This window comes from Drosophila virilis, chromosome 2 (assembly GCF_030788295.1).
Source record: "Drosophila virilis strain 15010-1051.87 chromosome 2, Dvir_AGI_RSII-ME, whole genome shotgun sequence".
Classification (NCBI taxonomy): Eukaryota; Metazoa; Arthropoda; class Insecta; order Diptera; family Drosophilidae; genus Drosophila; species Drosophila virilis.
Window position 1 is genome coordinate 9,934,722 of NC_091544.1, and position 13,737 is coordinate 9,948,458.

At 40.3% G+C, this 13,737-nt stretch overlaps 3 protein-coding genes across 4 annotated transcripts; 2 read left to right on the forward strand and 1 right to left on the reverse strand.

The window, feature by feature from the left end:
• The first annotated feature begins 72 nt into the window (after positions 1-72).
• wda (will decrease acetylation) lies at positions 73-2,996 on the forward strand. Its single transcript, XM_002054267.4, has 5 exons — positions 73-297; positions 368-1,680; positions 1,741-2,041; positions 2,106-2,452; positions 2,514-2,996. The coding sequence occupies exons 1-5, from the start codon at positions 163-165 to the stop codon at positions 2,674-2,676; spliced, it is 2,259 nt and encodes a 752-aa protein (XP_002054303.1). The 5' UTR covers positions 73-162; the 3' UTR covers positions 2,677-2,996.
• Positions 2,997-3,460: 464 nt separating this feature from the next.
• On the reverse strand, positions 3,461-7,249 carry EloA (elongin A). The gene is made up of 8 exons (XM_002054266.4): positions 6,876-7,249; positions 5,252-5,914; positions 4,784-5,185; positions 4,495-4,715; positions 4,336-4,430; positions 4,069-4,268; positions 3,702-3,993; positions 3,461-3,628 (listed from the first exon to the last, which is right to left on the reverse strand). The coding sequence occupies exons 1-8, from the start codon at positions 6,954-6,956 to the stop codon at positions 3,549-3,551; spliced, it is 2,034 nt and encodes a 677-aa protein (XP_002054302.1). The 5' UTR covers positions 6,957-7,249; the 3' UTR covers positions 3,461-3,548.
• Positions 7,250-7,388: 139 nt separating this feature from the next.
• On the forward strand, positions 7,389-9,708 carry Ccm3 (programmed cell death protein 10 Ccm3). 2 transcript variants are annotated; one of them, XM_032439403.2, is made up of 5 exons: positions 7,389-7,666; positions 7,774-7,951; positions 8,063-8,204; positions 8,261-8,425; positions 8,826-9,708. In XM_032439403.2, exons 1-5 carry the CDS (start codon positions 7,595-7,597, stop codon positions 8,908-8,910), a joined length of 642 nt encoding a protein of 213 aa, XP_032295294.1. In that variant the 5' UTR covers positions 7,389-7,594; the 3' UTR covers positions 8,911-9,708. The 2 variants fall into 2 exon arrangements, with proteins under 2 accessions (XP_032295294.1, XP_002054301.1); XM_002054265.4 differs by having other exon boundaries at positions 7,391-7,666; positions 8,072-8,204.
• The last annotated feature ends 4,029 nt before the right edge of the window (positions 9,709-13,737 follow it).

A 13,737-nucleotide genomic window follows, 5' to 3' on the forward strand; every position in this document is an offset into this window, starting at 1 on the left:
TGGTTTCGATGCCATGCCCAGGTATCGATTATTTTAGCGGCTATCGTTTGTAACACTAGCGAATAATTTGACGCTGCACAGCACTGCGCATATACACAGCACGGATGCTTCAGTGAGTTGCAGGACGGGATTAGGATTCGTTTAAGGACCACGAGCGGAAATATGAGTTTGCCGAGTGCTACCAATAATCATGCATCATCACCCATATACAGCAATAAGTCAATCATAAAGAAAAGTTCAAAAAGCGATTTAATGCGGGCCGCAGTCGGTTTGTTGCTGAAGCAAAAGAATTATGTTGTAAGTAAACGCGCAAAAAACTCAATATTAATTCAATATTAACTTGATATATTTTTTAAACACATTATAGGGCAACGAGAAGTTTCGCAGATCTGATTTCCTCTTAATGCAAAACAAAAGTCAATTTGCGGTCAACAAAATGCTGGACACTGATCTCCATGGAGGCAATAGCTTCACGTATTCAAACGTCCAAGTTATAACAAACAACCAACATATGGTTGACCAGCAGTTTGGGCGCTTTTCGCAGTTTGTGGAATTGCAACCGGAGCCATTGCGCATCGAAATGAAACGCTTCTATGCGCCGATGCTGTGCCATTTGTATCTGGAGCTGTTGAAGGCGCGTGAGTCAAAGGGCGCTGTTGAGTTTCTCAAGAAGTATGCGCATCTGGTGGCACCGGTCGACCTTTACGATGCACCACTGCCCACAAAAATCAATGGCTGCTCGGTGACGAATGAGGCTCAGCTATCGGGAGCCTCCGACTGTCATATACGTTTTGCTAGTGAGGCGCAGAATACTGGCGATACAGAACTGGATTACTTTATGAAATTAGTACAAATTCTATCTGGGTGCACAAAGCTAGAAACCGCTGAGTCCGATCCAACTGTAGCGCATTTTCGAGGATCCAAATACGAGATACATACAACGGCCCAGGTGGTGGATAAAATTGGCGCCTATTTGCAGCGACGCGGCCATGTGCTAATTATGAATCTGATCTACACCTGGCTGCATATCCACACTGTGGACAATGATCAACGTCTTTTTACAGAGGATCATCTGCTGGGAATTACCGAAGAACTTGATGTGATAGACGGTTTTGAGGCTGATGAGGCAACCACACATAGTACAACATGCAACATTCGCATCGAGCACAAGCCCAGCAAGTTTGGCGAAAAGAGCACCAAGAAACGTCCTGCTGAGGAGACAACGATCAAATTGGAGTCTGAAGTTAAAGCAGAAAGCCTCTTTATGGAAGCGGAAGTGCCAGTGGCTGAGAAGAGCAAGTTCAACATTGACGCCTGCCTTGATACACTCAAATCCTCCACAGAGCAAATACTAAAAGCTCAAGCCGATTTGCCATGTTTCTATAGGGTCTGCGAGCGAACGCGTGGTCTCACTTCTGCCCATTTGGACAACAACGAATGCCACATGCTTGCAGGGTTTGATAACTCTGCCGTTCAGCTGTGGCAGCTGAACCAGCATAGCTGTAAGGGTAAGAGTTTTTATAGACGTGCTCCATACTCACAATGCGCCTGGGAGCTAAACAATTGTACGGACGACGAGCAAGAGGAACTGGATAGTGACGAGGAAGCATTAAAATGCAGCGCCGAGGAGCGACGCGAGCGCATCAAAGCATTACGCAACAAATATCCGGATAACACCTTGTAGGTACTCAACAGCTAGCCCCTTATCCAGTTGTTAATTAAATGATTTCTTTACTGCAGCAACGAGTATGGCGGCTTGCAGTTGCGTGGCCACACCAAAGGTGTTACCAATGTGCGTTTCTCGGCTCATTATCCGCTCTTCTATAGTGTTTCCAAAGACTGCACATTGCGTTGCTGGCGGGCACATAATTTGCAATGTGCAGCCATTTATCGCAGTCACAATTATCCCATTTGGTGCTTGGACGAAAGTCCCGTGGGACAATATGTATGTACTGGCTCCAAGGATTTGAGCGCACGTTTATGGTCTCTGGAGCGGGAGCATGCGCTTATTATATATGCTGGCCATACACAAGACGTTGAGGTTAAAGCGATACAATTGATATATATTTAGTGATAAACTAATAATTATTTTCACATTTTCACAGTGCATTGCTTTTCATCCGAATGGCAACTACCTGGCCACCGGCTCGGCGGATCATTCGGTGCGTTTATGGTGCGCCACCAGTGGTAAACTTATGCGCGTCTTTGCCGATTGCCGACAGGCGGTTACTAGTCTAGCCTTTAGTTCTGATGGTAAAATGCTGGCCGTTGCCGGGGATGAGTCTAAGGTGCGCATATTTGACTTGGCTGCAGGCGCGCAGCTGAGCGAGCTCAAGGATCATCCGACCAGCGTTAGCTCTTTGGCCTGGGGTGCACACAATCAGCAACTGGTCACTGCCTGCATCGACGGCAGCCTAAGATTGTGGGACATTAAAAAGCTAACGCCTATGAGGTGAGTTTAAAAAAAAAACTGGTAATTTACATTTGTTAAATCAACCATTATAATTCCACAGCGAGAGCAGCAGCGGTGGGAGCAACACCTACTCATCATCATCATCATCATCGTCGTCGTCATCAGCTACAACGAATCGTCTCTTGACTCTAAATAGTTCCTGCCAGCGTCTGGTCGATGTATTTTATGGACGCAGTAAAACGCTCTATTGCATAGGCACTTAAAAATTGTCACCTTAATTGAGGATAGTTTTTGTTTTTAAAATAATTTATTTGTAATAAGTCTGTATAATAAGTATTACTGTTGCTATCAAATGGAACAATGTGTTTTTTTTTTCTTGCCTTTTTAAATAATTCGTAATGCTTCTGAATGACAGAAAACTGTATATACTCGTATATTACAAAGTATACATACATAATCATTATTTAGTTGTTTTTATATAGATCTGCCAGCCGCTGGGCTTTATGTATTGTACAGAGCAACAATATTTGGAGCTTTCTAATGAATTTCATTTAATAAATCTAACAAAATTGTGTGTTTGAAACATTTTAATAATTATAAGCTGATATTACAGCTGCACATGCTAAAATATATTATATGCGTGTATGTATATATATATATATATATATATATATAAGCATATGTACAATTACGTACTCACAATGATTTTGGACACTCGCACAGCCCATATTGGAACAAAACATAGTTAACTTAAATGATATCGATTTGTGGTTATACAATCAATTATTTTACAATTTGTATGCACAATTTGCGCTGACTTTATGATAGAAGAAATATATTTTAATGAGCAGAAGTTGGGATGATATATGCTTTAACCAAACGATAAACTATTCGACTTTAAAAACTTAAGCTCTATTTATATAAATATGGGCGCAGAGCATGAATAAATAAATTTGTATGTAGTACACGGAGTTTTTGTCATAGTCGATTCTATTGACACACTAATACCTTATCCATTGTTATAAGTTAATTGTGGAACATAATGTGTTTGATAGTCCTGACTGTGCTTTAATAAATGTTGGGTGTAATTCATAACAAATGAGTATAGTTTGCATTAGTTGGTAATCGACTTGCTCTAACGCTTGTGACGTCCACGTATCAGCTGTAATGCCTTTGCCATTAACGGTGCCTTCTTGTTACGCATTGGAGCCGCAGCTGCGCATTGGATTGAACAACATTGTATATATTAATATATATTATTTGGACAGATCAGTATTATTTAACTCACCAACTTGAGCCGAGTCGCGCGCCGTGCTAAGCACACGAAGTCTAGCGTCGCCTACCTTGGCCGCATTAGGCGTAACACTAGATAAGGCGGCCACACGTGCCGCGGGCGTGGCAATTAGCTTGCCCTTGGTGCCATATTGTTCCTGCTTGCGCTGTACATTACGCGGTGGCTTCACCATTGAATCAACAAATGCCAATTGAGTTTTGCGCACGGGCGCTTCGCTTATTTTCTGTGATGCTTTTATACTCTCGGCAATTGTGCTAAGCTTGCGTTCCTTTTCTTCCTCGCATCGCTATAAACGTGCAACAATCATATCCATATTATTATTGTATTATTATAATTAATTAACTTCTAAATTATACGTTACCAAAAACATTTCACGCCACGTTTCCATTTCTTCCCTCCGTTGACTACGACAATGCCGCTGTACATGTTGCTGCCACAGCACATCGCTGTCCTCCATTAGATAAGGATTGTACTCTTCGAAGTTCAACAGTTGATGTGGTGTAGCGCGCTCCAGTACTGGACGCAGCACATCAAAGGGCACACCCCCCGTATATTCCAGGGCTGTGTGTTGCAAATACAAGGTAAATAAATAATAACTTGCAGCTAAATTTTAATAATTTTTCACTACCATCAATATTCTTTTGCAGTACACGCGTGCAAAGATCAAAGAGCGACGGCACCTGCAGTATTTGTCCAGTTCTGACGCCAGAGTAGATTTTGGTGCTGCAAAGCAATAGGGAGAAATAAGTGAATTTGCACAAAAGGTACTGCTGGGCAAACAACTAACCGCATTGTCTTGGATGATATGCCAGCTGCCAGCGCTTCAGACTCATTAAAATTGCGATGTGCCTTGGGCGCATTGTTGCCGAGACCATGATTGAAGACAACATCCATGACTGTTTGATTCAGCGGCATGGGCTTATAATTGTTCGATATAGTAGGCAGTTCTAATGCTATGCTGGGATCCAGAGGCTCTAGCTTAGCTGTGGGTGCCAGCAGCTCAGGTTTCTAAAATAAATCAAGCAAACATATTTATTCATGGTTAAATAATGCCTTTTCTAACTGAATTGTTTTACCTTTGTGCTTAAGAGTTTGCTGCTACTGGAAGTTGATGTTGTTGCCGTTGTTCGTTTGGTTGAACTAGAGGAAGATCCAATTGTTGTTGTAGTTATTGTTGTTGGCTTGTGGGGCGACTTGAGCTTGTTAGTAATCTTTTTGCTACTCATTGGCATGTTGAGCATACCAAGCACATCGTCAAAATTAGCGCCCATGCTGGAGTCAAACTCATCAGCGGTCTCCTTGTGCTCGACTGGATCCGCTTTGGGTTTTACTTTTGCTATTTTGGCCTTTGGCGATTCATCATCTTGTGTACGCTGCGGACTTCGTGATCGCTTGGATGACTTGGTTGACGTTGAGGAAGATTTGTGTTTGTCCGACTTTTCTTTGGCCACCTTTTGTTCGCTGTGCTGCGATTTGTCCTGCTCAATAATAAAGATGAGTATGTATTATTAGTTGAAATATCTTAAATAATTATTTACACTCACTTCTTTGCTTTTTTCATGTCTCGATTTGCTGTGCTCGCTTTTATGACTGCTGTGATGCCGCTGCTTGCTGCTGCTGTTGCTGCTGCTGTGATGGTTACCCTCGCTGCTGCTTTTATGGTGGTTGCTGCTGGGCTTGGTTACGGACTCCTTCGATTTGCGGTGCTCACTGCTGCTGCTGCTGGTTTTTTGGTCTTTGCGGTGCCTATCGCTGTCGCTGTCCTTCGGCTTTGACTTGTCGTGGCTACTGCTTTTGTGTTTCTTCTCGCTCTCCGATCGGCTTTTTGAGTGACTCTTACTGCTGCTGCTGCTCGATTTGCTCTTATGATCGCTGTTCTTGGAACGTTCTTCATGCTTTGACTTGTGCCTGTGACGGGAGTCTTCACCGCCGGAGGAATTGCTGCCTTTGTTCTCTTGATCCTGATCCTCTTCACTGGATCGCCGACCATTTGATCTGTTTGAATCCTCTTCATTTTTGTTAGTCTGTGGAGCGGGTTCCTCCTCAGCAGCGACCATAGCCTTCCATTTTGTGACTAGTGTTTTGGCTGCAACGCCGACCTCTCCGTTAATCTTTCGCAGTGCATTGACCGTTTTACCAATGCCTGTTTCCTGAAGGTGCTCGAATGTGATGGGCAGGTTAAACAGCTTTGTGATGCAGTGCAACAGCTGCGTGGACAGGTAGTAGTCGAAAAAACAGCACATATGGATTAGAGAGGGGCTTATTTAAAGAGGTGATTAACAACAATACATATATTGTAAGTCTTAGGAGCAAGGATAACTTATATGAAATAAAGTATGTATATGTACATCTGAATATTTACATACATACTCAACATCCCCTCAACATCCCCTATACCCAGAGCTCCTAACAAATAATCGTTTTTACCTAAAACACTAAAAACATATGTTCTATTGTTAGTAACAATACACATATGAGGAAACACCCACACACAGAACGAAGGCACTTTAGAAAGGTACAATATTTCTCAATTGGAAGTCATCAAAAACGTTCCAATTTTAAGATCGTTAGGCCCTTATTAACTTTATGAAAATCACATAGAAGGGCGATATTTAAGAGATGTTGTCAATAAGAGATAGAAAGAGGAGTAGAAGTAAGAGAGTAAAAGTAAGACAAATAAAGAGGCAGGAAATAACAGTTTGAGAGGGAGTGAAGGAAACGGAGTGAATATAATATAAAATAAGGGAAAGGGAGTAAGAGAGGATATGAGAGAGAGGCATTGATCACACTAAGAGATAGAGAGCATCAGTATATTAACCTTTAAAAGTACAGCTTATAATAAAATTAGATTTATACACAACTCATATAAATAAAAAATGTTGTCTTATAGAAAATGATTTGTGACGAGAAATAGAGTAGGGACGAGATTGGCATGTCTATATATTTATAATGCATACAAATAGTTCAAACATGTGCATAAAATATGTACACATGCATACGTGTGCTATGGATTTAGCAAATGCTTTATTTTTTTTACCAAAGTATGCAAATTACGAGTAATTCGCCATTGGAAGTAAAGGTTTTTCACAAATTCTTGAAATATCGTTTTAATGGAGTCCCCATGAAAAACCCCCCTAATGCTGATAGGATAGGCTGGGGAAAACTTACTCGTGTCTCATCTTCGCCATGGCGTTCAATGCTGCGTTGATAGTGGCGAACAACATCTGCCAGATTGCTAGTGGACGTCATCACGTTAGGAAAATGCACTAATCTCGCTTGGTTGTAAGTATTCGGGGCTTGGACTGTAAAAATGGCACGCAGGCAGGCAGCCTCACACTTCGACTTTTCAACTGAGTTGTATAAAAATTACGACAATGCGGGGCACAATACACACACACACACACAAATCTCCTGTGTAGGAGCACTCGTATTTGATGAATTATCTAAAGGACATAGCTGCATGAACTTTAATAATTATGTTTAATAATTATTTCACTAAACTGTGTGACTTTTCACTTTAAATTCAACGTTAGTCAACACTAGTCAACAGCTGACAGCATCTGTTAAGGTAGCTCTGTTCCAAGCGCACATTAGAGTTGCGTTATGTTGGCTGCGGACTCAGCTGTTTTGGGCAGTTGACGGTTTGATATCGATACATAAGTCAATCGATACTGCATCAACAACACTACATGCCTTGCAGTGTTGGCAACACTGTGCCCATTTTGTTGTGAATTATTGTTAATTTTTTAATTTAATTTGTACAAATTGTGCATACGCGTGCAAAGTCAGCGAAACACTTGCGACTTGAGTCCAGAATGTGCCAGTTTCTATAAACTGCTAAAAACCAATAGAAAAAACGAGCGCGCCCAATCGAAACGTGTTAAAAAATGACCATGGGCGAGCGTGAGCCAACTTCGTCTCTCGTTCTGCCCGTTATACTGAGGCCCATTTTCACACAGGTAAGTTGGTTCACATAGCCCGAGACTCCACAAGAGCGACGTGGGGGGCGTTGGCGTTGCCTGTCCCAGTTAAAATGTAATGTTGCGTAAACGTTAATTGTTTACAGCTCGAGCGACGCGACGTTGGCGCGGCGCAGTCACTGCGCTCGGCCATACTAAAATCGGAGCAGAACAATCCGGGCTTCTGTTATGACCTCGTTGCGTCGATCGTGCGACGGGCCGATCTAAATGTCAACTTAAATGAGGCCGTCTTGCGTTTGCAGGGCAACATCACGGAGGCAGATCGTAAGTACACACACCTGCACACACGACTGCGATGGTGTGTGTGCCTGTGTGCAAATGCGATTGTTTCCATTTGTGTTCATGCATTTTGTTGTTTTTTCTTTGTCCCAATATGTGGCGCAGTTAATGAATATCGTTTGACACGCACAGAGGAGCCGTTCCAGGAGCTGAATCGCAAATCAGTTGCACTAAAAGTGATACTCAGTCGCATACCAGACGAGATCAACGATCGCAAGACCTTCCTTGAGACCATCAAGTAAGTTTAGATTCCACGTTGAAATCCATGTGTATATTAAACATTTTCTGTTGCAGGGAAATCGCCAGCGCCATAAAAAAACTGCTCGATGTGGTCAACGAAATTGGTTCGTTTATACCGGGCGTCACTGGCAAGCAGGCTGTCGAGCAGCGTAAGAAGGAGTTCGTCAAATATTCAAAGAAGTTCAGCACAACGCTGAAGGAATACTTCAAAGAAGGACAGTAAGTTGGCTCATTGTTATCGTTAATTATGTTGGCGCCGTCTGTAAACGGCCAAACGGAATTCGACTCACTATCAGCTGGTTTCTTTAATCGTCTGATATCTGGTTTCTTATCTTGCCTTGTGCTGACCGTACTCCGCACACATGATGTCATCCCATTCGCGTTCCAAACTTGTTTATCTATCAGTTTAGTAGTAGAAGTTCTTCGACTATGTGCGCGTATTGCAATTTATAGTCGTACACAAATCGCATTAGTCACTATAAAGGTCTTCGAGGCGTTGCCGTGATATGGAATATATTTGTTATGGAAAATCGATTGAATATAGTTTGATAATTAAGTTTATTTGTGATTTGTTCTCGCCAATTGCATGTTTAATCTCTGTTTTCATTTCTATTTTCAGACCGAATGCAGTATTCATAAGTGCACTTTTTTTAATAAGGCAAACGAATCAAATTATGCTGACAGTTAAGAGTAAATGCGAGTAGAAAATTAAATGTTTTAATTAATGCAAAACTTAGTGGCATTTTAATTTTATGTTTAACTAACTATTAAACAACACAACAAACTAATAAAAAACAACAAAACAAAGCAAGGAACACAATCTGCAATAGGAATCCATAGTCGCATACTAGAGAGCCGATAGCAGCGAGAGCTTGTTGTAATTAAAAACAAAATGATAAATAGGCCTAATGTATTTAAATAATTGTAATCACTACTAAATTCCAATACAAAAGCAAAAACAAAATGAAAACCTAAAATGTTAGCTATTCGAATTTGATTTAAATTTTTTTTCTTTGTATTTAGTCAATTGTGCGCGCGTGTCTTTTTTGTGTGTTGGTTTACAATTTATTGTAAATAATTCATTCGCTTTCTGTTAATATGATCATATATATTTGCTTGTATTAGGGAAACGCGAACATAAATAAAAATAAACATAAATTTAATGTTAGCAAAAAGAAAATAAATACGAGACACAGGAATGTTCTATGAAAAAGAAAGATATAAACACTAAACAAAAAAAAAACATTTGAATTTTTAACTGTTTTTAATTGTTAGATTTGAAATTCAAAACTTTACATATAAACAATAAACTTATTTAATGATATGTTCAATTTGAAAACGCTAAAGACATTAGCTGAGATCGCCAGCAAACAAGAAGAAAAATTATTTTATTTTTAATAAATGTTATATGAAAAAATTAAAAGATAAAACAAAGGAGACGTAAAACTCATATTGTAGAAATAGGAAAACAAACGACAAATAAATGTATTTATATTCAAAAATTGCATTTCCTTACACTTAACATTTGCTTCAGACTGTTAAGTTAACAGTAACAGCGTATTAACATTTGCAACCCCGAAAGAGAGTGAAAGACGCGTCAATGCAAAAACTTTGAGAAAATTTCCCATTTTTCAGTGTCATTTGACAGAAAAATCGATTCGTTTTCACACTGGGCCATTCTGGGCAGGCAGTTGGATAGAAATCAGAGTACAAACCAGCCGAGCAGCGCGACCGAGATGACCCACTTTTCGGTTTTCGCATTCAAAACTAACTGCTATACCAAATAAAGTTGCAATTTTTTTCTAAACTAGCATTTAGTTAAAACGCGTTGTATATCATGTAAAACTTAATTCCGTTAACTAGTGTAAACTCTATGCATTTATGTAAATTCTCGAAGGCAAATGTGGATGTGGAAATAGGCGACCTGAAAAACCAGCAATTCCCACAGCAATCAAAAATCAGCAGCAAAAAGGTTTGCTAAATGTTCGAGTTTTCGTTTTTGAACTATTTAGTAATGCTTTAACACGGGTATCACAATCTTGCACAATTTTGTTAATTGAAAACAAAAAGTTGGTCAAACCAGTGCCGAAATTCAGGACGAGCACTGAAAAACGATGGCTGCCAGTGGCAGTGGCCTGGCGAGCGAACGGGCATACGGAAAATTTCGCTGTACACCAAATGGGGAAAATGTTTTCTCAGCAGCCGATGAACTCGCCCCACTGCTGCTTGGGGCATGTGTAACGTGAAATGTTTGCATTGTTCTAACAATAAGAAGAGGATTTTGTAAAATAAAAAAACCTACTCATTTATACGCGTGTGTAAAACAAACAATTGAAATTTGAGAAAGTTTTCTAACATTTAAACTGCAGTGTTACAAATTGCATTTTGCAAAATGATAAAAGACAAAACGGGTAATGTGAAAAGTAAAAGTGTTAGCGCTTGCCACTGGGACTTCGGCAGTGGCATATCGATGAAACGATAAAAAATTGCTAGCAAGCTAACGTTAAACTTACATACATATACACCCACACACACCCACACACACACACGCAAAACGCGCGCACGCAAAGGCAACACGAATCCCAATACAATTGCGAATATTTGTGCCAATGCAAGCGGAATATTGAATGAAAACTAAATAAACATGTGGGCATGTATGTGTGTTAATGTTATGCTAAAATGCATAGAAAGTCGCTCAAATTGTCAAACTGTATATGTGCAAAAAAAAGCGCAGTGGAAGTGGAGCACGGCAGCAGTTTGCGGTTCATAGGACTGGGCGTATGTGTGTGCATGTGTGTGCGTTTCATATTCATAGTCGCAGTAACAGCCGCAGTCGCAGTAGCCATGATAGCAGCAGCGGCAGCAGCAGCAGCGGCAGCGGCACAAGATAAATGAAAAGTGCCACATTTTGCTTTTGGGGGCGGTTTTGACACTTGGCGCGCAGCAGCAGCAACAACAACAGTTATGCCGCGTGGGTGGCGTAAAAGTTGTTTGCTGCTCTGCGTGCGTAACAGAAAGCACAATCAGTTATGTACAAATATATACACACATACATATACATATATGTACATAGAAGCCGTGAAAGAGTGAGGCACCAAGAGCAGCAGCGGCAGGGGGGCAGGTGTTTGCCATGCGGTTCTCTTGTGTCACTCGATGTGCGTGAGTATGTGTGTGTGTGTGTGTGCATGTGCTTGTGTGTGTGTGTGTGTGTAAACAGTAACAGCAACAAAAATAACAGCCATGTCGACTGCGCCTAAACGCTGTAACAACTATTTTTGGATTTATTCGCAATTTGTATTTCCGTTCATTTATTAGCATTGTTGTATTTTGCTGTTCTTATTATATTACGCTTAAGTATGTGGATTTATAAAACGTTTTCATTATTAGCAAATGCAACGATCTAATGTCACGCGTTGCCCAAAAACAAAAAGTCACAATCCGTGTGTGTGTGTGTGTGTGTGACAGAATTAATCGTGCAGCATGTTCCGATTTGACATGTGGCTATCATTCAATGGCATATTTTCTACAAAAAAAAAATGAAAAAGAAGCAAGAGATGGTGGCACAATCGGGGCTCGATTTTACACATTTCTCCCGCTTTGCCCAAAAAACTATGCTACATTTTGTGAGTGTGTGTGCTTTTGTGACCCGCATGAGTTCTGTTTCCAGCACCATGTGCTATGTGAGTGTGAGAGTGTGTGTGTGTGTGTGTGGCATGTTATAAATAGGCAAGATAGTTTTTGTGCTGTTTGGCTCCTCTACGTCTCTTTAGATTTTTTTTTGTGCTATTGAGGTCAAACTGTCAGAAGGATAGTGAACTTTATAAAATTTCAAAAGCCAAATTGGTTAACTTTAAAGAGGTTTCTATGTACACACAAGTAGCTCCGCCTGATTAAATTTGTTGCATTGTGGACCACAGTGCTCGTCTCTTAAATAAATAAGCTGCCTAAATATAGTCACCCCTGCTTCTAGGTATAAATTGTCATGGGCTTTTATTAGAAAGAATATTCTTCTTTATCATTCCAATATTTCTATATTAATGCCCTTTGTCCTCACTGAACGATTGACTCACTCATTTTTTCATTCAACCGGCTTGAAAATTATTTTCAAACATTTATGAAAACTATATTTAAAATTAAAATAAAAATACTGATCTCTAAAATTGAAAGATTTACTTGGTTCAGCTCTACCTCTGTATTCATGTGCCCTGCAAAGTATGCAATAAAATGTATTGCTGTTTCCGCTAGTTCATTTAGTTGAGTCAAAGCGAGAAACTTAAACCATATGCAAATTTATTGGGCTTCTCGGAAAACTTCGGTGACACGAATTTCAATGCAACTTGCAAGTTTCTAACCTCAACGTTCTGTTTTGTATTTTTCTTTTTTGTTCAAATTGAAGTACATCAAAAGTAAACGTGCCAAAAACCAAGAAAGTTGGCAACAGTTTTAATATTAATGACACTGCAACTTTGCCCATTGGCACTTGTAGTTTTAATTAGGACTATTTTCAGTGCTTGCCGCAGACATCCATCAAGTTTTCTCATACAACACATAAGACACACATGAAATGGTATTAAAACCATGTGAATTTTCCATTTAATTTACTCGAATGGCAATTGCCGAAAATTGGGTTAATAGACTGTAAAGCAGCGTCAGGCTGCAACCTACATTCAATTGGGATTGGGCTTGGGATGTGGGCCAGGCAGAAGCAATAAGCAATAAGACAGCAAAGAAGAGAAAAAGCGAGCGGGTCGTGTGGCTAATCCGTGCTCGGAGAACTCATTAAAATTTAAAGCATTTGCCAGCAGCTGATGTTGCTGTTGCGTCTTTATTTTGTCTGTTGCTCATCTACTTGTGCTAACTAAATATTTAATTATTAAACGGAATTCCTCTGTTTGTAGACCTATTTGAACGTTTATGTATAGAATAAATGAAATGAACAGCACTTATTATAATGTAAATGGCTGGGAATATGTCATATACAGACCTGTCCAAGATACAGAGCCTCGTGCTACCACTGTTGACCATCAAGAAAATTATGAAAAATACAAGTGAAAAGTAAAGAAAACCCTCCCACATGCACATACTCACACAAGGGCTATTTAACGCCCACTTCATAATCATAATTAAAAATTTTTGCGGTGCCCAGACATGAGGACAAACAGCGCTGTTAACGCATTTACAGGTCGACCGTCTGTTAACATGATGCCATTGCGCATGCGCCAGTGTTGGTAAATTGCACTCTCTTGCTGGGACTTTTACTCATGCGACATACGCTCTAACCAAAGCTGGGGAGCACATAACTCAATCACCGAAACTCGCGCCCACTCACACAACACACAGACAATGCTGCCATCTTGTTCGCACACTCAAATTGCTGTGCATACTTTTGCAGTTAAGCCAAAGCAATAAACGACATTGTTGCTGTTGTTGCTGCTGCTTTTGCAGTCGTACACACACACACACACACACACACACTGTTACATGGGAGCAGAAGCAGAGCAGTCGGAGCACTGTGCATAACAGCAACTAGT

What these genes read in the sequence shown, in the direction of transcription:
- EloA (XM_002054266.4), bottom strand. Translation starts at nt 6,956, where the DNA reads ATGACGTCCACTAGCAATCTGGCAGATGTTGTTCGCCACTATCAACGC. An exon ending in GCAAACTCTTAAGCACAAAG is followed by an intron (nt 4,716 to 4,783) that starts GTAAAACAATTC and finishes GATTTATTTTAG; the next exon opens with AAACCTGAGCTGCTGGCACC. An exon ending in CGTGGCGTGAAATGTTTTTG is followed by an intron (nt 3,994 to 4,068) that starts GTAACGTATAAT and finishes GCACGTTTATAG; the next exon opens with CGATGCGAGGAAGAAAAGGA.
- wda (XM_002054267.4), top strand. Translation starts at nt 163, where the DNA reads ATGAGTTTGCCGAGTGCTACCAATAATCATGCATCATCACCCATATAC. An exon ending in TGAAGCAAAAGAATTATGTT is followed by an intron (nt 298 to 367) that starts GTAAGTAAACGC and finishes AACACATTATAG; the next exon opens with GGCAACGAGAAGTTTCGCAG. An exon ending in AAAAAGCTAACGCCTATGAG is followed by an intron (nt 2,453 to 2,513) that starts GTGAGTTTAAAA and finishes ATAATTCCACAG; the next exon opens with CGAGAGCAGCAGCGGTGGGA.
- Ccm3 (XM_032439403.2), top strand. Translation starts at nt 7,595, where the DNA reads ATGACCATGGGCGAGCGTGAGCCAACTTCGTCTCTCGTTCTGCCCGTT. An exon ending in CAACATCACGGAGGCAGATC is followed by an intron (nt 7,952 to 8,062) that starts GTAAGTACACAC and finishes TTGTCCCAATAT; the next exon opens with GTGGCGCAGTTAATGAATAT. An exon ending in GAATACTTCAAAGAAGGACA is followed by an intron (nt 8,426 to 8,825) that starts GTAAGTTGGCTC and finishes TTCTATTTTCAG; the next exon opens with ACCGAATGCAGTATTCATAA.